At 36.1% G+C, this 21,374-nt stretch overlaps 1 protein-coding gene and 2 non-coding genes across 3 annotated transcripts; 1 reads left to right on the top strand and 2 right to left on the bottom strand.

Moving 5' to 3' along the window:
• Positions 1–5,359: 5,359 nt before the first annotated feature.
• On the bottom strand, positions 5,360–5,431 carry Trnaq-cug. Its single transcript has one exon. It is a non-coding gene; the product is annotated as a tRNA-Gln (tRNA).
• A 2,019-nt stretch (positions 5,432–7,450) lies between these two features.
• Trnaa-cgc lies at positions 7,451–7,522 on the top strand. The gene has a single exon. It is a non-coding gene; the product is annotated as a tRNA-Ala (tRNA).
• A 1,945-nt stretch (positions 7,523–9,467) lies between these two features.
• LOC108664997 lies at positions 9,468–16,289 on the bottom strand. Its single transcript, XM_018151708.2, has 8 exons — positions 16,191–16,289; positions 15,659–15,828; positions 14,731–14,916; positions 13,874–13,986; positions 13,442–13,638; positions 11,901–12,005; positions 11,396–11,515; positions 9,468–10,551 (listed from the first exon to the last, which is right to left on the bottom strand). Exons 1-8 carry the CDS (start codon positions 16,245–16,247, stop codon positions 9,586–9,588), a joined length of 1,914 nt encoding a protein of 637 aa, XP_018007197.1. The 5' UTR covers positions 16,248–16,289; the 3' UTR covers positions 9,468–9,585.
• Positions 16,290–21,374: the final 5,085 nt, after the last annotated feature.

Below are 21,374 nucleotides of genomic sequence, written 5' to 3'. Positions count from 1 at the left end.
TTTTTCTAAGATTATGAAACAGGACAATTAAGAATTCTCTTCTTCTTGGCCAGTCACCCTTTAAGATAATATTTCAACATGTACTCTCGGTTTTGCAAGGCTGTAATAAATCTTTTCCATTAAACATCGAGTTTGGTGTGACAATACTACGTAGAAGGTTTACTGCGTCGCTTCAAGCATTCAATGTCAGCAGTACGTAGGATGTAAGAATTAATAGAATTATTTAACAAACCGGTCACGTTTTGACAAAAAGTATAAATGAATGATACTTAATAGATATAACTTGGATTGTTTAAAACCTGCAGCGTTTTTTATTAGAATATTTATCTGAAGTCTGATACAAAATTCACTTCACGTAAATATTGTCACTATTTAATTTTCCAGCGTAAACCACGACGCGTTTGGCCTGTTGTATCTCCTTGCAATGTTCCTGTTCGGTCTAAAACCGATCTTTTGATCACATCTTACCTAAATTGACTTTCGTGCCATGAAGATATTTAAATTTTACTAGGAGGTAGGCTCATCTAATCAAACATTTGTCCGCTCATGCGGATATTAGTTGACATGTGTAGATAAATTACCTGAATAGCAGAGCCAACGTCAAATTGGCTCTTTCGTATTGGTTACAAATTATCACTAACAACAAAAAAAATAGTAAATTTTATTATGAATGTTAGAATTTCAACTCTAAGTAGATGACTGACAAATTGTCGCTAGGGAAACTAATCTCAAAATTACTTTTAAAAAACAAAGCTCACAATTTTCATGAACTTTCATGTCAAATTTCACACGATTCTCTCAGAGCACAACCGATCAGAAACCTTCAATTAGTTACATTACTCAAAATTTTACCAAAATCTTTAAAAACTGAGGGAAGTAAACGTTTTTAAAAAAATATAACTCAGTACTCACTGCAGTGAGTGACAGAGAGCGCATTTTCTCGTCGACGAAAACTTGAGGTCACGGACAGACAGACAGACGGACATGGCGAGCACAATAGTGCATTTTTTCCATAAATGAGAAAATGCGCTAAAAATTATTTGTTTCTAAGCGATTGCTGCTACATTGACCCTGAGGTCACCGCATTATTGACTACAGATAAGGTCGTTCCGAGGAGCGTGCGCCTGCCTCGGCTGCGCGGCCGGCAGCTACAGAGAGCTACTGAGCCACGTAGGAAGAAGCGATGAGATAATATAAATAACAGGGTCAGAGGATGGGCCAAGTAAGTTATGCAAAACCAAAACTAACGCCCCAAGACCTGACAACTAAAAACATGCCGCTGTATTTCTCGGAAATTTGGTTTCATAACTAAATTTTTACCAGACTAAACTTCTTAATACCCGTTTTTTTTATTATTTATACCCATTTTTTTCTTCCACATTCTCTTATCCCTAATACCCGACCCGTTTTTTCTTCCACAAATTTTTAGAGTGATCATCAACTGAATCAAACGGTATTACGAGTATTTTTCATAACACGAGTATTTTTCGTACAAGCTTGTTGAAAATCGGCATTATTTCACTCACATATTTCTCCCTTATTTATTCTGCGTTGACTTTGATGCTTGACATTTTTAATCTTGTTTAGATCCCGATAGCTTACATACATTCATAAAACTGAAATTTGACACACGAGCTTCGTGCCGAATTCTAAAGACCAATGCAATCTCCCTAGAATTTTAATCGATTCAAAATAATAAAATTATAATTCAAATTGACAATTGTGAAATTTCATTCGTTTCTAGCTTTTCCTTGCCCTGCGAAGTGCAATGCGAATTCATACTATAATATTTAACACAAAGTGTGAAAACAAATTATTCCAATATTAGGTTGCGTGTCAGCATTAATTCGCACCTCGACGCGTATTGCTTTGCTAACGATTTGCAAACCTTCGAGTGTGAAAAGCCTCCAAAATGGAAAAAAATATAACTCAGTACTCACTGCAGTGAGTGACAGAGAGCGCATTTTCTCGTCGACGAAAACTTGAGGTCACTGACAGACAGACAGACGGACGGACGGACGGACATGGCGAGCACAATGGTGCATTTTTTCCATAAATGAGAAAATGCGCTAAAAATGTTGCAACATCCACTGGGGGCGAAAACGCAGTAAACATGTGCCAGATATATTCTTCTCCCAACGTGCAAAACGTAAATGTTACTAATGATAGCTGGCAGTAATGTGGAAATGCTCAGGAATTTATTCACTGGTAAAAGACAATACACTCTAGTCTCCAATAGAAAAGATTAATTAAATAAATTATTTTCATGGAACTTTCCGAAAACTTACAAATCGTAAATACGATAGAATAGCTTTATCACGCTCACGTAAACACAGAATATTTCTCAGAACAACAAAACAACCATGACTTTGTACCGTGCTACAATGCTCCTTGAGAAAACTTAATATCATAAGTTTCAGTTAATACAACGAAGTTTTCTTGCACAGCTCCTGCATGCAGAATGACAGAATGAACTGCGAATGCGATGACTAATAGGGGAACGTACGCGTTACAAGATACGTACGAGCTACTTACAAGTTACGAGGTACGTTACGTACGTAACTAGAACGAGTTACGAACTTGTCCTCAATTTGTCACGCGGGAGCGAAGTATGCAGCCTCAGCCATAAAATCGAGGAACACGGGCAATAAAGACCCGCATTCAAGCGATGATTTTTCTGGGCGCCATTCCTGTTGAAGTATAGATATTAGATAAGGGAATCAAAATTTCCAGCATGGATGCAAATTATAACGATACATGGGAACAACCTAGTCACCAAATGCTCCTGAAACAATCTGTTGTTCATTCACACCGTGCCGACAAATTCGTACAGCCATGCAAGCAATTTTTAGCTGCAAGACGCTTATTCTGTGTATACCTTAGCCGACGCTGAGATGCTCAGATGCGCGCTCTCCAAACTCAAGAGCGACAGAAACGACAAACAAAGCATGAATTAGGGGCACCACAGAAACGGTGCCAATTTTGTGTCCCTGTCACACCGTGACTCCATGCCAAGTTATCTTAGTCCCCCTCCCTACCTCGCGGTTCTGTCAATGTGGACCTGTCAATGAAGAGCGATTGAATGCAGTGGTGGGAGGAAAGTCTGAGAATATTTGTAGGTACAATAAATAGTATGTATAGAGAAATATAGAAGGTCACATGTATCCAATAAATAATGTAAAAATCAAACATGATGCATCATCGTCAGCCCAGTCTTAAATCGGTCCAAAATGAAGAATTTTATACGAGCCACATGGTGTTGCACCCGCGACAAAAGTGAATTCTCGTCCCATCGTTTTGACCGAATTAAAAGTTCTTCAGATAAAATCCATCTCATACAAATCGTAGATATAATTTACTTTTCGTTCCAGGAACTGGTATCATATTGTAGTTTAAAGATTGTTTTACTACTCTGCATGAACTTGTCATGTGTTAAATTTGACACTCATTTGGACGGCGGTGGTGGAACAATCCAGTGTGATCCAGAAACATTGTAGTCAATCGACCACAATTAATTTAGACAATCAGGGCTCACAATAAACACAACTGCTTAAATTCCTCTTCCCGAGTAAAAAAGTAACGGAACCCAGATAACTCTGGAATCTTTTCACTCATGCTCAGGCTGCCACTTACGGAGTTCAATCGAGATTTTGGACTGAATACGTCACATTTCCATGCGCTTTATGAATGCTCAATAAACATATAAAATATAACATATATATTATAAATACATAATATAATAAGCATATAATTAACTTGTACATCAATGACACTATATAGCATCAGGCATGTAAGGTTTTATTTTAATTAAAAGTTACCAATGAGATCTAAATTGTAGAAAACTGGAAAATATAAATGAGTGGACACGAAAGGATTCAATTTTACGGTGCTTTTAGTCAAGGTTGTAGATACCATGCATGAAACGTAGAAGTTCTAACACATAACCTTGTCTACTCTACTTAATTGTCATCGAATGGAGAATACGGGTGTTGAATTCAGCGTAAGATTAAGAGAAGAAAGATTAAGAAAAGATATTTGATTAGATTCACAAAACACTCGAATCGCTATTGAACTTGGAAAGATTATAAAAGGTCGAAAAATTCAACTTCAAACTAACTACACCCGCACGGCCTCGCAAATAACAGCCAACTCTGCTCTGCTGGCAGTTGCAGCTCACAATGTAAAGTAAATCCTAATTTGAGTTAAGTGTCTTTACACTAATGAAGTAATTATCAAGAAATATTATCCGTAAATCGTTGAATTGACACTAGGAAATGGTCGATTTCGCCACCTGGCAACGAAGCAGAGAAAACTTCAGACGTGCTCCTCGTCACGGAAATTTATGATGCCATTCGGCTTCTATTTACCCCGCTCCAATGAACGTGCATCTACAGAATTCATTAATTTAGCAATAATTGCGCGTAGTAGCACGCGTTCAATTATCTACATCCAAATATTCCTCAAGTTTTGAATCTGACTGAATTAGTTCGTTTTTGTTTTTGCATTTGATACGTTAACTAGTTTAAAAATAAAGAAGATATTACTTATGATTATATATATTAGATTGCGTAGAAAACTGAACAACCGCACAGTATGGCGTCATCACCTCATCAATGAAGCTGTCGCAACATCGCGCGCTTGGTCAATTGTAGGTGAGTCACAGACCCTCACATTATCTGCGTAGTGGCGACAACATGGTAAGATAAAAGATATTTTTCTAGCTACATAGGCTGAAAAAATACTACATCCAGTACCCTAGAAAGAAATTATCGTTTTTTCATCAGGAAAAGTTCAGAAAAAAATTAATGTTTTTGCATAGGCACCATGTTTCATTCTGACTATACGCCTGCTTGTAGACACGATGAAGCTCGAATATCCGACCTATAGAACATAATGAGCGCCACAGTAAAAAATATTTCGGTTATCTAATGAAATTCATTGTCACTACGAAACAAATAGCAACAGAAAAAACATGTAATGGGTGAAAGTCACATTACCTACAAACATTTTGAAGCAAGTTTTATTTCAATTAAGTAAATTCATTTTCGCTAGATTATATGCACCTTAAAGTTATTCTATCCAACATAATTTAAACAATAGCCGGCTGAACAGAATCTTTTTCAGACTTGATACAAAACTTGATGTCGTGCGCTAATGAAATCAACAATTCGGCGGAACCGAACCCAAGGTAGTCCACGGCCCACGCAGAGAGCAATTGAAAGAGAAAACGTTAAGTAGCGACAGCGCCAAGCTTCAGATCATGTCCGAACTTCAATTTGAAATGCAAGTGACAAAACTTTGTTCAATAGATAGCGAAACTTGATGTAATATTACAAATCGTGGTTACAAAAGCTGACGAAGGTTCTACCGAGACTCGAACTCGGATTGTTGGATTCAGAGTCCAAAGTGCTAACCATTACACCATAGAACCGCTGCTCACGAAATGCAAAATTTCAAGTTCACTTTTTCGAATAACGCGTCAAAGAATTAACAACAAAAGAAACTCCTTTTCTTGCAATGAGGATCAGTCTAACTTCGTTTCCGCAAAATATCGCGTCAAAAATTCAATAAATAAATAAGACATCCTATGCATTGAAAAATTTCATTTCGGTCGGTATTATTTGACAAATACAAAACTGAACGAGTAAAATATGGCTACTCACAACTACAACAATAGTTATTCAATCTTGGCATTGCCCATATTGTGAACGTCCGTAGATAAGTTCTTATCAATACACGACTAATGCACTATAAATAAGTATTACAACATAAGCGAAAATTAAAAATCGTGTTCATCAGCAGTTTGTCGTCAAAACTACCCGGCCGAGAGAACGTAACTTTGCATAAAATTCTTTTACAAAATATACAGGTTGCAAAAACACGGTTGAAAGATTGATTTGAAGTACCGAACAATAGGTATTGTACTTAGCGCGACAGAAGAATAAAGCATTTAAATTACCCAAAGAATTAAAAATGCGCAGCAAAAACGCCAAAACGATCACATTCAATCAACATTTACTAAAATTTAATCGGGAAAATCTAGCATGAAACCTGATATTAGCGCATTGATTTCAGAATAATTTTCACAATGCGTAATAACATACAAGTTTGTAAAGTAACAGAAAGATTAGTCAGCCGTTTAACTTTACAGTGAAATATACATAATGGGAAAATTAATTAATTTACGGTAACAATGGTACTCGAAAAATGTTAAGGTATGGCAAATGTTACTGTATAGCTGGACGATTTTGCGACGTATCGGGTTGAATAGCACACTGTAACAGTCGAGCATGGTTAACATACATCAAGATAACGTGCTGATAAGATTCTTCAGGACTATGAATCTCTTTAGCTCAAAACCGCATTTTATCGAATGTGTCAATTTTATGAACCAAAGAAATCTAGACCGGCAGCTCTAAATGCTAGACAAATATATATAAAACGCCGTGAGAGCTTACCTATAGGCAGATATCTCAATAACAGTCGCTCACAGAAAGCTATGTTTTTAATGAATACCTGCGGCTTCTGTGCGTGGCCGAGAAACGGAAGCACCTCTCACACAGGAATAATTATAGATTCTATGTAATATAAATATGCCTTTATGAATTATTCAGCAATATATGGAAGATTTTCTATTGGTAAAGCGATAAAATCTTACCACCGTCATCCAAGAATAAGAAGCATAATTTTTAAGGGATTACATAACAAAGAATTAGAAGTATTTTGAGACAATTGAATTCACATTTGATAAACGTGATGATGGTCAACAATAAATTCCTAACTATCTACGGGATATTAACCTCAACCTCCAATCTCGAATTTGGATTCAGTATAATTTAATAAATTTTTCGACATTTCATTTTTTACAATCAATAGCTGCAAGTCTGCTCATTAATCACAGTCAAAATCAGGATTAGAACAAAATTTTACATCTCAACATTTTACATTTCTCCATCTCAATCTTAAATATTTAGAGGTGTCCAAAATTAGTAAACTTGCAAACTTAGGCCCTCTAGCCGTTATCACCAGAACTCGCTTAAAAACGCTTAACTTCTACTTATCTATTATATAATTATAATACAGTGCCACACTACGTGAATGAAAGAGGCTGTTTTCGTTGGGAGCCATTAATTGTGAATGGCTTCATCGCAACAAGCGCCAAGCTCTCTGCAGAAGAAATACTGCCATGAAGTACTGCGATGCCAGGCGAACCTAACAATTAATGAAGATTTAATAATATATACTAGTTTTTCAAGGTAAACTACAAATTATGTATCTACCGTATCAGGACCTCTACGGGCTTCGGGATCCCATCGATTCAGAAATAAATAGCTTCTTGCCAAACCCCGAAAATTGACTCGCCAGATAACGATATAGTTAAACGTAAATATATCCTACATTATGTTTACAATTTGTTATTTCAAAACCAGCCGAAGCACTAAACAGAGTTGGGGGTGTAGCTCAGTGGTAGAGTGTTCGCTTCGCATGCGAAAAGCCCCGGGTTCGATCCCCGGCACCTCCAGATATTTTTGAAGACACGGTAACATTGATGCATAGATAATGAATGACATTGACACAACAAAGTAAATCCTAGAAACATTGCTCTTTATTTGATCGAATCGACTGTTCGAAGAGCGTGCACTACGCAACAAAGTAAAAAAAAAAAAAACCAACGCAGCTCAATATTTCCAGTGTCAATTATAGATATATATTGATGTAGGTACCATATTAAATTTTGAAAGACGGTACTTACTATTATGTTTTAAATTACTGTAAAGTTTATTTCATCTTCATAATAGCGAAATTATTTATATCGGTATAGTATCACTTAAAAACCTTTGCTGTCAACTGAAGAGCCTTGACGAGATCGTAAATTTAAAATTCTCACAGGTCAAGAGACTAACTTAAAATGCTAAACGAACATGAAACGAAGTTCAAACTCTTAAACTCTGTTACATTGCAGTTGTCGACAACGCCGAACAGGACAAAGCAATACTAGGCCTACTGCACCTATTTTACCAGACAGAACCATTTACTTGTATTTAGTTATTAATGAAACAAATAGTTTACAGCCGGTCGAATATTTCTCATCAAATTTACTTGACAATATTTATTACTAATTGTGCAAGAGCTCGGTGTCTTGTATGATGTGGCGAGTGGCGACTCAAGTGACACTGACAATAGCCGTTACTGATTAGGTAGTGGATAGGAAACGGAAAACGATCGATCATCATACAAGCTAACAAGGCTTTCTACAAAATCAGTGATTCCGTTACTTTTAGAACTATTTTAGAGTATTCTTATTTATTATTTAGCCTTATTATTAAGAGGCAAAGGTTATATTAGGTTTTCACCAGAGGCGAATCTCAAATTCATCACACTAAGAATGGCGTTCAAACTGCGAACATGGAAATAAGGTATAAGATGTACAGTATAACCGTACATTTTGAAATTTGAATCAGTCTGACGTTTCCCAATTCCGAGTACAGAAAATACTATTAACTAAAACAAATCGGATGCCCTAAATTGGTCGAAAATATGAGCTGAATGAAAATTCATTTACATTGCAGTTAAGTATCTAAATTTCAAATACAGGCACTTCGACGCACTAAGGCCATTACCACGGTCATTCCACATACACTCACGGCAGTACGGCACAACTTCCCAGCCCACACTAACGGATAGCATGAAATGAAACGTTGACAGGACTGCTTGGAAATAAGTTCCTGCCTAAGTAATTACTAATATTATTAATTGTAGCAATGCACTTAGAGAGTATTTATGTTTACATTCAACTTCGTTCGGGAAATCACTTTTGTTTAATTAATAATATAACAAAAGTTTGTTTTATCATTAGAGCTTTGGTAGTAGCGATTTTTCTAACAAGACCAAATCTAACTACGTTCTTCATTTTTCAAAGTAGCAAGGAACGAAATAATAATACAGTGCAAATTCCATTTATATTGTAAATTTTTACTATCTTATTTAGCAACGAAACTAATGTTATGGATAGAACCGTTCATCAATACTGCTAGGAAGATAATAAATTTCAGTATTTATTCTTACTCATTCTAATTTTTACATAGTTGAACTTCAGGAAACTGCGTCTTTTATATGGCCAAACCAAACAGAACCCTGGCACAATCCTAATGTTCTGTTTACATAGTTCACGTTTGAGCATCGATGTTCCCAAGCACCTTTCCCCCTAACCCTCGCTCGAGGGACTGGTGGCGCCGGGGGGATGCGTCTTACTTATCGAAATTCATGAAATTAGGAATCAGCTCCTTTCTAATTCCAGTTTGAACAATTTATGAACCCAAACTATCTCACCTTCAACTCAACGTTTAAACACTGATAATGGGTTTCATTTTGATAGTAAAACGAATATTAATTTTTCACAATTTTATAATTTTATGAGTTACATTACAATTAGTTAATATAGTGGTAATAAACTGCAAACAATTGAGGCAAATATACACCACCTAAAATACTAGCATTCATGTCTTTGGTAAATTAATACTAAATTTTTTAAAAATTTATTTAAAATAAAAAGCTATGGAATTATCGCAGATCCGGAGCAAGATATCAACTATCCAAACTTCCTTCACTCTTAACGCTAAGTTCCTCTTTAGTCCTGAGGACGGCGAGGCTGCCTATACTGAGATGGTGTAAAGGCGACTGGTGGATGCTGTGCATCGACTCGTCCAGGTCATCAGAAATATCCTGGCCGTCCATCTCGTCCTTGATGCTCGATGAAGGAAGCGAAAGAGAAGCAGAAAACGAAGATGAAGGATGAGATAAAAGTTTATATGGCGGGGGTGAAGGGCTACACGAAGGGGAGTGATCCTGTATATTGTGGTGGGACAACGTGTCGCCAACGCCAATTTCTAGAATACCGTCGCCGTCATCGCTTGAGGGCTCCCCTGCGATGACAATAACTCCTTCCGAAGTGTCATCTTCCAGCGACGCGGCTCCTGATAATTCGTCTGTCGTGTGCTCGACGTCACACTCCGATAACGATAACGAAGGACATGACAATGGTGTCGGGCATGACTGAAGCTCAGATGTCACGACACGACAACCATCAAGCTCTGTAGACACTACACGGCAACCGTCAAGTTCTGTTGTGACGCGGCATCCACCCAGTTCTGTAGTGACCACACGACAACCGTCTAATTCTGTAGTGACTACGCGACAACCATCAAGTTCTGATGACACTTCATGGGCTTCAAGTCTACAACTTTGAGGCACACTTGACATAAGAGGTGACTGCAGCACAGAGCATTGAGACGCGTTCCTTCCTACCGAGTGTCGTTCATGATGCTGGTTCCTGTGAATGGTGGGCGCACAAGCTGCAAGGGGCGAGGCTACAAAGGACGTGTTCATGCCTGTTGGTTGATGTACGATGGATGTTGCCAACACGGGATTGTGATGTAAGTTACCACCAGACAATGTGATAGAGTCTGTCGTCATCGTGATAGGGGACAAGTTGATGCTATGTCCCGCATCACGGCGACTGCTCATTATCAGTCCGTTGCTACTCTTTCCGTCCTGCAACAGTAAAGTCAAGTATTAATGTTACAAAAGCTCGACATGCCTTGCTAGACTCATCCTATGCGCCAATTAAATTTTCGAAAATAAAATACAAATATCGTCTCAAGCAGCTATGGTTATCTCAATTTTTTTTTATTTTTATCGTCCAGCATTAATTTAAAATCAATATCACTCCATAAATTAAATGGCGAATAAAGGAATAATTCAGGCTATTTCAATGAAGATCTTCCTAAAACCAGGTTCGCCAATTCTAGGTTATCAGCACGCGCATAAAAATTATTACGCTAAAAGATCCAAGTATAAACTAAAACTTAAATTATAATAAAGAAGTAAAAAGTATAAAGCTGCTAACGAAATAGGCTATTGATAATCCACTGACAATATGAGCTCAAGGCGTTACTCTAGATAGGTTTCTAGCTTCAAATACTATTGGATTCTGAAATTTTTTACGTTGCAGCAACCAGAGTAAGATAATTAAAATCAATTCCAGTGATCGGGATTGTTATGCGTGAATGCGTACTGCTGAATATGAATGGAATTCGATAAAAAAATTACAAAATTATTAGTAGAGAGTTGATTACAAGGACTATAAAAACATCTTCTCTATACGTTTTTTTAAAAAGGACTATAACCACATCTTCTCTTCAACGTTTTGTCACGATGATATCATTATGATAGTATTTTTGATTTCTCAATCAGATTGCTTGAAATTGGCAGTAAATAAGGGCTTCCACTCAATATCAATAGTAAAAAATTTGGTCCCGGTTCATATGACTGAAATACATAAACATACCAGTTTTAACCTGGCTTTAGAACTACACTTGGTCAACAAAAAGCTCACTACAGCAGAAGACAACATGCCGTCCTCGGCAAGGACGATCTCGTGCGAGTCTGGCAGAGCATCCAGGCTGCCAGGGCTCGGGTGCAGAATGCGAAGCTCACACGGGCTGTCGGTCATTACCTTTAACAAACATACAATAACAAATATACTTACGTTGTAAAAAGTTTCAAATCATAAGGAAATATAAATAACGTTCAGAAATATTCAAGCAATGCTCAAGTTTAATTTATGCAAAAAACTGTTATTTCATTTTAGTTGAGCATAATTTTACCATTGATAATGATCTTCTAATATACTAACGTTGTAAAAAGTTTCAAATCATAGGGATATATAACTAACGTTTAGAAATATTCAAGCAATGCTCAAGATTTGCTTTATGCAAAAACTGTTATTTCCCATAGTTGAGCATAATTTTATCATTGATAATGATTTACTTATTTCCGGATACCAATTGCTGAAAATTATACTGATAACATATAGTTCTTATACTAGCACTCACTCGTACCTTGACACAACTGAGATCCAAGTTTGCAGAATGTAGCTGGTCAAAATCGAAGCCAATGTCATCCGAGAGGGAGGGTTCTTTGGAGCGTATAGGCGTGTGGCACACCTACAAGAAATCAACTGAAGTTCAATAACAACCGAGACTAAATGAATGGCAGCACGCATTGTGACATTGAGTGGTTCAAGCTTGGTAGACTAGAGATTCATGAAAAACTCAAATCTATATCAAATATTTCTCAAGAAAAATTTTCCATTATCATGTAGGTTAACATGTCATTTTAAACATATCAAAGAAACTAAGGTTCATAGATTAAATTTAAGATGACACAGCTTAAAGATTGCAAACACATGAAAGCTCACTTCTCCTTTGCTAACTAGTAACATGATCAAGATGTCAGCTAGTTCAAAAACCGCAACCTAAAAGAAGTGTTCACAATTTACAGATTAAATGAGCATGAATTGGAATGAATTATGATACTACATAGTATATTTCTGCTCAAGTAATTGGACTACAAACTCAAGATTAATTTGTCAATCATTTTATTTATTATGTACAAGGCTGTATTACTTATTTTGAGCATCGCATAGTCATCTTAAAATAAAATAAAGTGACAACTAATGAACATGGATCAGACATGGAATCGTTAATTTTTTGTTAGGTAAATCAGATGACAGGTACATGATAATTCATGTTAAAATCGTTCATGGTAAATGACAGTGATGACATACAAGTTTTTAGCGCATTTTCTCATTTATGGAAAAAATGCACTACAGTGCTCGCCATGTCCGTCTGTCTGTCTGTCCGTCCGTCTGTCCGTGACCTCAAGTTTTCGTCGACGAGAAAATGCGCTCTCTGTCACTCAGTGCTGTGAGTACTGAGTTATATTTTTTTCCTCTATAAGAATGGGGACTCACGTACTCTTGCGCAGCACACTACCGGCACGAGTGTAGCAACGACTTTCTTCACACGCGAAATTTGTTAAAATGATTTTTATCTCTATTGAGCAGCGGTCATTTTACTCAGGGTGGATTATGATAATCTTCTTTCTATCACAGTCTTCATACGTGCAATTATTGAAGGCTCAAAAACAACCATAACAAATAATATAATGAAGCTATTGGGTGTTATGCTAAGGCTTAGAAATATCTACAGGAAAATCTCCACGGCGAATCTTGACAGATAATTGATATTTTGATTAAGGATTAAAATGGAAAGAATGTTGACATGTCTGAAAATTATTAAATTTGAACTGGAAATACAAGTTTTTTGCTTGGCAGAGGCCAGTTTATCACAGCACACGCTTACGCAAATGCAGAGCAAAAATTTATATACCACTTTTGCAAAATAAAGAACTTGAACACTCATGGACAGTACGAATTAACAAATATAATTTTAACTAACCAGATATTGGAACCACAAGTAAATTTTAGGCTAGAAATATCATGACAGACAAGCCAGGCATATTTGTTGTTGTTGTTGAAAATTGACGAAATATTTTCCTATTAAAGATTAACAAGTTTTGATTAAAATGTTATGCCTACCTTGATAACCTTAGTTGGATTTTGAGATCCAAGATTGTGCTGGAGCTTCTGCTTCCTCTTAAAAGCCGACCGGCATTTGGAGTCCATGTTTTGACATATGCGGTTCCATTCCTTGGTGGTAATTTCAAATTTGTACTGCAGGTGACAACGAATTCCATACACCATCATTGGATCCAGCTGCTTTTTGTTGTTCCGGCCTGGCTAAATCACAGAAAATTTTAGTTTTTCTTCACAGCGGTTAAAAATTGCACTCATGCACGTGGGTTTCATACCTCAAAACCCTGGCCTTACAGAAACAAAGCACAATTAAATTTATTTTCATTTTTATACTAGTAAGAAAATAGTAGCACGACTTTCATCTCGGAATATTAGTTAATTACTGAAAAATGCTGAAAATTTATCCTTAAAATGTTGGGGTAGAATTAATCTCACTTCGCCCTGAGATGTTGGATGACGCCAGCTCGTCTCTACTGAAGAGGTAATCCAGGAGTGTGAGCGCCATCTTCTCTGCCGTCATGCACGTCGAGTTGATGTGAAGAAGATTCCTGTACATGTGCAATCAACATGTTACAAAAATGAAGTGAAAAAAATATAACTCACTACTCACTGCAGCAAGTCATAGAGAGCGCATTTTCTCGTCGACGAAAATTTGAGGTCACGGACGGACGGACGGACGGACAGACAGACAGACAGACGGACATGGCAAGCACAATAGTGCATTTTTTCCATAAACGAGAAAATGCGCTAAAAAGGAAAATACATGTTCAAAAGATGACAGCTATAAAACCATGAGCATAAACATTGATATTTTACTGTGATCGACTACTCAAATATTATGATTACAAACACTGATATCAAATTTAAAAACTTCAAAACAATGTTTCATGCTTGATAATCCCAGAAACAGAAAGATTGTTTTTCTCTTCTATTATTGTAATAGGAAATGTTACATCATAAATTTAATATGAATTCGATACAATTATTAGGAGAGTGAGTACAGAAAGACATTTCTACATGATTTTCCTAACAGCTCAAACAAGATACTAAATTGAAAATGTTTATAACAGTTTGGCAAATTTAATTTTAGTCACGGTAATGGCAGCAATTTCCATGAGTGTGGCAAAGAAATCTAGTTACCCATAACATGACAAAGCCAAAAATTCCTCCCGTATTCGATAAAATTTCTACCTCACACAGCACACATTTTTAGGCAAAACTCAAGTACAATTTCTGCCTCAACTGTACATATTTCCTAGCAAAAAATATGTAATATTGAATGTAGTTCTCACTGAGGTGTAATGGGGCTCCTGACTCTCCTGCTGGCGACGTCAGGATCACCAAGCCATGTGCCATCAGGGTATTGTTCGACGCCAGGCAGTCGCAGTACACCAGTTGATGTGGCCAATACACCACTCCCGGCGTCCTTAGTTTCTGGGGTAACATCAGGGCAGTTGAAGACGTTGTTCTTCTCTGAGCTGTGCAACAAAATGATACAATTATTTGTTAATACAATACAAATATAGATACAAAATACAATAAAATGCAATATAAAATGATGCAATTATTTGTTAATACAATACAAATATAGATACAAAATATAATAAAATGCAATATAAAATGATACAATTATTTGTTAATACTATACAAATATAGATACAAAATGCAATCATTTGTTAATACAATACAAATATAGATACAAGATACAATACAATACGAAATCATACAATCATTGTGTTAAAATTTAAGATATAGCACATAAAAAGTATTTCTGGTCTGGTTTTCAATACATTTTTATTATATCAGATTATTTTGCATATAGTTGCATTTGCAGAGAAAAAAAATACAGCAATATTTCCATCCAAATATTTTATTAAACTTTCATAAACAAGTTTATCATTAAAAATATAATGTGAACAAGAACTTTGGAACCAAATTGGATAAATGGGAATTAAGCCTGAACTAAGTATATATACATTAAATTTGTCAGAATAAAAACCAAACTTATCCAACTTTTAATGGAGAACCAAGCACTTTGCAGGAACTATTTTTTTCTGAAATGAGCTTTGTATATGAATTTACTTGATTGCATATTGAATGGAAAGAAACATATTTTAAGCAGCAAGTTATTTGGTTTAGTAAAACAAATAATTGCCTGAAACATGACTCAAGTTCACCTTATAGGCACAAGGATCAAACAAAAACTTATGAAAATCTTACCTAGTGGCAAGACCAGCTTCTTTGCCAAGCAGAGTATCGTTTGTGAGTTGGACAAGTCCCTCCACAGTCTCTAATTTGGCAGCCATTCCATTGCAGGTGTCACTCAGCATGCACACATTGTTTTCCAAGCTGCCAAGACGACCATTGAGGATGAGTCGTAACTGGTGAACCTGCAAAAAAAATTTTAATTATCTTTAACAAACTCATGACAAGATTTTTTTATTTATTAAAAGAGATTAGACATGAGATAAATACTGGTATATTTCTTTAATGTTAGGCTTAATTTCAAGAAAATACACAAAAAATCCATGTTGAGCAATTTTATTAAGGAATTATTTATCTGAATATCTTAGAAAGTATTCTAGTATAAATTATTTGGCTAACCTAGCATACCAAAATGTTTCAATTTAAATTTTGTCTACAGCAAATTGAGATACAACCTAGAGATGATTATAGATAAAATAAAATCAATGAAACACAGTTGTCCTCATTCCTCAATACAGACTGAGCCAGTAATATCATGAGAACTTACCTCATCTAACAGCTGGTCAAGTAAACCTAAAGAATCTGTAGGAATACTGTCACCCATTTTGTTATTATCACTCTGAAAAAATGTAAATTTTTGTTAATATAAACTTGCAATAATTTATGACAGATAGGTGTCAACTTTTTTCAACCCTTTTGTGACTGACAGGACATCTTATTCTCAAACTGCTAGGTATGAATACCATTGACAATGGTAAATGTCTAAGATGGAAGGGTTAAAGATTACATAAATGAATATAGCCTCATACATCTAAATATTTATAGAAACCTTTCCATCCTTATTGCAACTATAACAGAACGATTGTTTAGGAAATTTGATTATTTCTAGCACTAAGTAGAATATTATACAGCTCAACCATTTGACAAATACTGATTCTGCAGATGAGCCTAATATCTAGTAAAAGCAAACTTGTATAAGATATGATTACCATCAAGCGGGGTAATAAGGTACAGTTCTTCATAATGGCAGTGGCATAGGGTAAACGCGGTATATTCCGACACCTCTCTAGTTTTTCCTTTATATTAGGCTTTGTTTTAGTCCCATGCGTTTGTTGATGGTTGAAATAGTGACGTCATACATTTGCATGTCAAACTACTGCCAAAACACTAGGCCTGGGCCATCTAGCAGGAAAATGTTGAGATCCAAAGAGAGACAATGCACGCTACCCAATGAGATCATCGAAAATGAGTCAAAGTTGACAGTTGACCTTGCTCTACCAAATAGTGATAAACTGTTTGTGTAGAAAGAATATTATGGTTTGAGACTTTTAAATATGTCTGTGAATATATTAGGAATCCTTTAAGTATACTTGTATTTGCTGATTTCAAGTGGTAAATAAATTAATAGATGATTAAGTTGAGAAACGCATTTAGACACATAAAAACTAATTCCAACACAACTTGAAATGGACACACACAGCTCGTTCCAAGCTGTGTGCAAAAATTAAAATTTTCTTAATTAAAAGCTTAATAACTGTTAATTAAAAGCCTAATTAAGTAGTGCTCAATATTCAATAATGTTCTAATTCAAAGCCGTGTTGTATTCCAATACAGCTCACACAGCGATCGGAATTTGAACACGTGGATGTTGGAATTACGTATTAGTACAATTTGAAGCACGGTTGGAATACATCTCACCACGTGCCAAATTCCTATATTCTGACACACAGTGTCGGAATACAGGGATTTGGTAGGTTTGCATTCTAAAGGCTTTTAAATAAATATGGCAACATTTTGTGACGTTTCATCGTTGCTGGCGCATAGTACGGTGTTTTGAGAGTCACGTAAAGCAAACAGAACTCGAGTAACGCATACGGTTATTTTTTTTATAGTTTTCCATTTCTCGATGCGTCCTTAATGTGTCGGAATATACCGCGTTTACCCTATGCATAAGACGTGCTGTGGCCTGTGGCAAGTTGGCAACTTTAGTGACATAAGGCATTAACAGACAATAGTAGCAGTCTAGCAGAGCTGAGCAGTAGGCAATAGCCCTCTATATGCTATAGTAGCTATTTCTGGCTTGCTGCTGCTCTGCTGCCATCTGCATGAGCATGCTACTGTATTAGGGTAAGTGGTAGCCTTGGTATACCTAGCTACTGATTCAATGAAATTAATGTTGTTGATAATTGCAAATGAAAAATATTTATCGTGTTTCAAGTTGATTTCTTGTGTAAATAGAATTAAAATTTACAAGAAAAAAGTTCCAGTATCATCGAGGGTCGATGTCAATACCATCACCACACCATGACACCATTCACCAGCCCACCTATTATGGCCAATGCCACCATCCATATACCATATGGTCCAGCCACCATAGCCTATCCATTCATCATGTCGATCAACATAATGAATGGCAGCTAAAATGTCTCTTGTTTGCTCAAATCATTGGAAAAAGAATTAAAAGTCAAATTCATTTTAATGACAGGAATTAGTGCTTTGTGCTTAATTAACATCAAAAAAGGATCTCATTCGGAAGTAGTTCTTCTTCTTCTTTGCGGGGGGTCCACGCTGGGTGGACATAAAGCCACAGGTCTGCCTGATGGGATGACCGTTGGGCCTGAGAGCTTGTTGGTTAAGTTTTTAGCTTCTTGGTACGGGAAGCTAGTAAGTTCTCTCTTAAGAGAGATCAGTTCTCAGGTAGCTCCATATAGGATTTGAGGAGTTTTAAAGGAGACAAGTATTAGTAAATGGACTTGAGAAGTTAAGACTAAATGCTCATTTGAAGCAAAGCATAAAAGGTAAATGAATGCTGGTACAGCCTCCCTACCTACTTCAAACACCTAAAAGACACGCCTAGATTTTGATAAATACGCCAACAACAGTAGATATATATTTTTTTTAATTGAATTATTAGGCTTCGGCCACACTCAGGAAGATGTATATAAACGGGGAAATTTCTCGCGTAAATCAATCTAATTATATTTTTTTCGCGCAGGCGTTTGTGCAAATCACGGTCATCGATTCCGCGCCGCGCAGCACTCGGCGCGGGCCGCGGAGCCGTCCGACACAGTTTTCATCTGAATGGAATGGAAACATCGTCTGTAGATGATTTCAAGTAACGCTGAACCAGCATTGCCAGATGGCAGATGGTATATTTCTATACCAGATTTCACAAATCTGGTATTTTCAAAAGGTGTCTGGTATGAATATTTTAGATCTGGTATACATGCCTAAATCTGGTATTTTTCTGGTATTTTCTTAATCTCAGGCTGTCCTTTCTTTCCATTCCTTGCTTCCATACTCTTAGACCACACAATTTCACTCTCTTTTCTATTACTTTCTTCCATTCTTTGACATCCCATTCAATACCTGTTGCACATTTACCTCAACAATTTCCGGCAATTGGCAACCGGCCATCCGCAAAACTTGACGTGTGATATTATTTACTGATATACTTATACCTAGCCTACTTGCCGTCTGCCGAGTGCCGAGGTCGTCCGTTCCTTATTTGATTAGGCTATTCGATAGAGGGCGAAAGTCAGTTGCGTTGACGGCGAAAGCATGTGTGTGGATTGCGATCTCTAAAGTAACCGGTAAATTTGTAATTCGAAGACTCTTAGTTCCTGAAAGTAATTACCATCTTATTTGTTTCCTCTTTTAGCTCTTTAACCCGACTGGCTTTCTCCCTCAGAGGTTAAGGTTTGCAAGTCCGGATTGTGTTTTTTCCCGATTTTTTTAATTATTATTTTTTCTTGTTTACCTTTTTTTGTTTATTTTGAGTCTTGACTTGTTTCGTCTGTTCCCCATCGACCCCATGGAAGTTTCTAGCTGCCTTACTTACGCCTTACGGGGTCGACCTATGGTATGGTCACTATGGTGATTGGCATTTGGTCCACCTATGGTGATTGGAGCAGCAGAGGGAGAGGCTTGTTTTTTTTATAATTGATTTGTAGGCTTCGGCCCTTCGGGTATGCCGGTAGCACACCTCCCAGCCTGAGAGGCTGAGCAGTGAGCACAACTGTGTTAGGCTAGGTCATAGTGGCAAACCAGAGCTTTTTTGGAATCAGTTCATTTTTAATTTCCTCAAAAACTCAAGATTTAAACCAATTTCTTAAGTATGATAATGCTGGTATCCATGATACTTTACTGGTCTGCTTATAGGACTCAAAAATGAACTTGAGGGAGAGTCTAAAAAATTCTCTGCTTTGTCACTATGGGCTAGGTAGGTACTGGGGCTTAACTGGGGGGTAAAATTAAGGTCCTCCTACAAAATTTCAATCCATTAAAATAGAAACATTTTATTTACATCAATGTATTTGACCCTCTTCAACTCATACACTTATAAACATAGCCAATATTTCTTTCATAAAAATAACATTCATATGACATAATAAAAGAGGTTTGATTTCATGGAATTACTGATCAGACTGTTTTTTGCTTATATCAATGAGGTGCGTGAATCAGTCTTGGGCAATTCTACAGAAAAACTTATATTATGAAAAAATTTAATTCGGTACCGGTACTCAGTACTCACTGCAGTGAGTGACAAAGCGCGCATTTTCTCGTTGATGAAAACTTGAGGCTCAGGTCACGGACGGACGGACAGACAAATGGACATGATGAGCACAATAGCACCTTTTTTCATAAATGAGAAAATGTGCTAAAAACTGGCACAAGAATACAACAGAAGTAGGTACTCCATAGATACCAGCAGCTAGCATAGCTGAGCATGATGGGTGTGTAGAATGATGATGGTACAGAGATGATGAACAAAGATCATAGATGATACTTATTACTAGGCACAAGCACATTTTATCTGGAGAGCCCTTAGTTACCCTACTGGTGACTGGTAAGGCTCTGCCAGCAATATCATAGAATGAGAAAAACTTCTTATAACATGAAAACCAAGACATTAGTAATGCAAGTAGTAAACCTTACAAAAACATAAAGATAAACATAATAAGAAATAAGTTCAGATTAAATACAATAAATCAGTTCAGTTCTGATTAAATACAATAAATCAGTTCAGTTCTGATTAAATGTACAATAAAGTGCAATGAAATCATAATCTACATTTTAAATAAAAGTTCAAGTGCATTACGTGTATTAGTTCAAAGTTCAAGTGCTTTCTCATGTATTAATGTGGGTTTAAGTAGGGCCTCACAGGGAAAAGCATCACATCTGGAAGACTTTAACTGACACTTGGATGTACAATTATGATTATGTAACATACATACCTATACATAAAAGAGAAGACTGCATGGTGCAGCAACACACCATTAAAACAACAAGCTCACTATAACTGGATAAGAGTAATCAATTAATAATAAAAATTGAATACAAACAATTGTGATGAACATTAATTCAGTCACAGTATGTAATTATACAGATATATTCAATTCCTTACATTATTCATTAACTAGAAAGAAATATTTTTTCTATAAATGGTAATTTAAAGTTTATGTATAATGTTTTTTTCAGTTTTTAATAAATGCTATGTTTATATATTAATTCAATTTAAATGAATGAAAATATATTAATTTAATGTATAATAAATGTATTGAATTATTTGTTTAAAAAATGACAAAAAATTCTCTTGTGTAATTACACAATTTAATTACATAATGTGCCAGAGATATTACAGTTAAAAATTAGCATGTACCAGTATTTCACTAAAAATGAATAATAGTTAATGTATGCAAATGGTGATTTTATGATTATTATTTTTTTC

Source organism: Hyalella azteca, unplaced genomic scaffold, assembly GCF_000764305.2.
Source record: "Hyalella azteca isolate HAZT.00-mixed unplaced genomic scaffold, Hazt_2.0.2 contig13225, whole genome shotgun sequence".
In the NCBI taxonomy this organism is placed as follows: domain Eukaryota; kingdom Metazoa; phylum Arthropoda; class Malacostraca; order Amphipoda; family Hyalellidae; genus Hyalella; species Hyalella azteca.
The sequence above is the reverse complement of the archived record's forward strand: the minus strand, read 5'-3'. Positions and strand labels throughout refer to the sequence as shown.

Excerpts from the sequence above, each read along its gene's own strand:
- LOC108664997 (XM_018151708.2), bottom strand. The coding sequence starts at position 16,247 with ATGGGTGACAGTATTCCTACAGATTCTTTAGGTTTACTTGACCAGCTG. Across the intron at positions 15,829-16,190 it reads TTGACCAGCTGTTAGATGAG|GTTCACCAGTTACGACTCAT; the intron begins GTAAGTTCTCAT and ends TTTTTTTTGCAG. Across the intron at positions 10,552-11,395 it reads GCATGTTGTCTTCTGCTGTA|GACGGAAAGAGTAGCAACGG; the intron begins GTGAGCTTTTTG and ends TTACTGTTGCAG.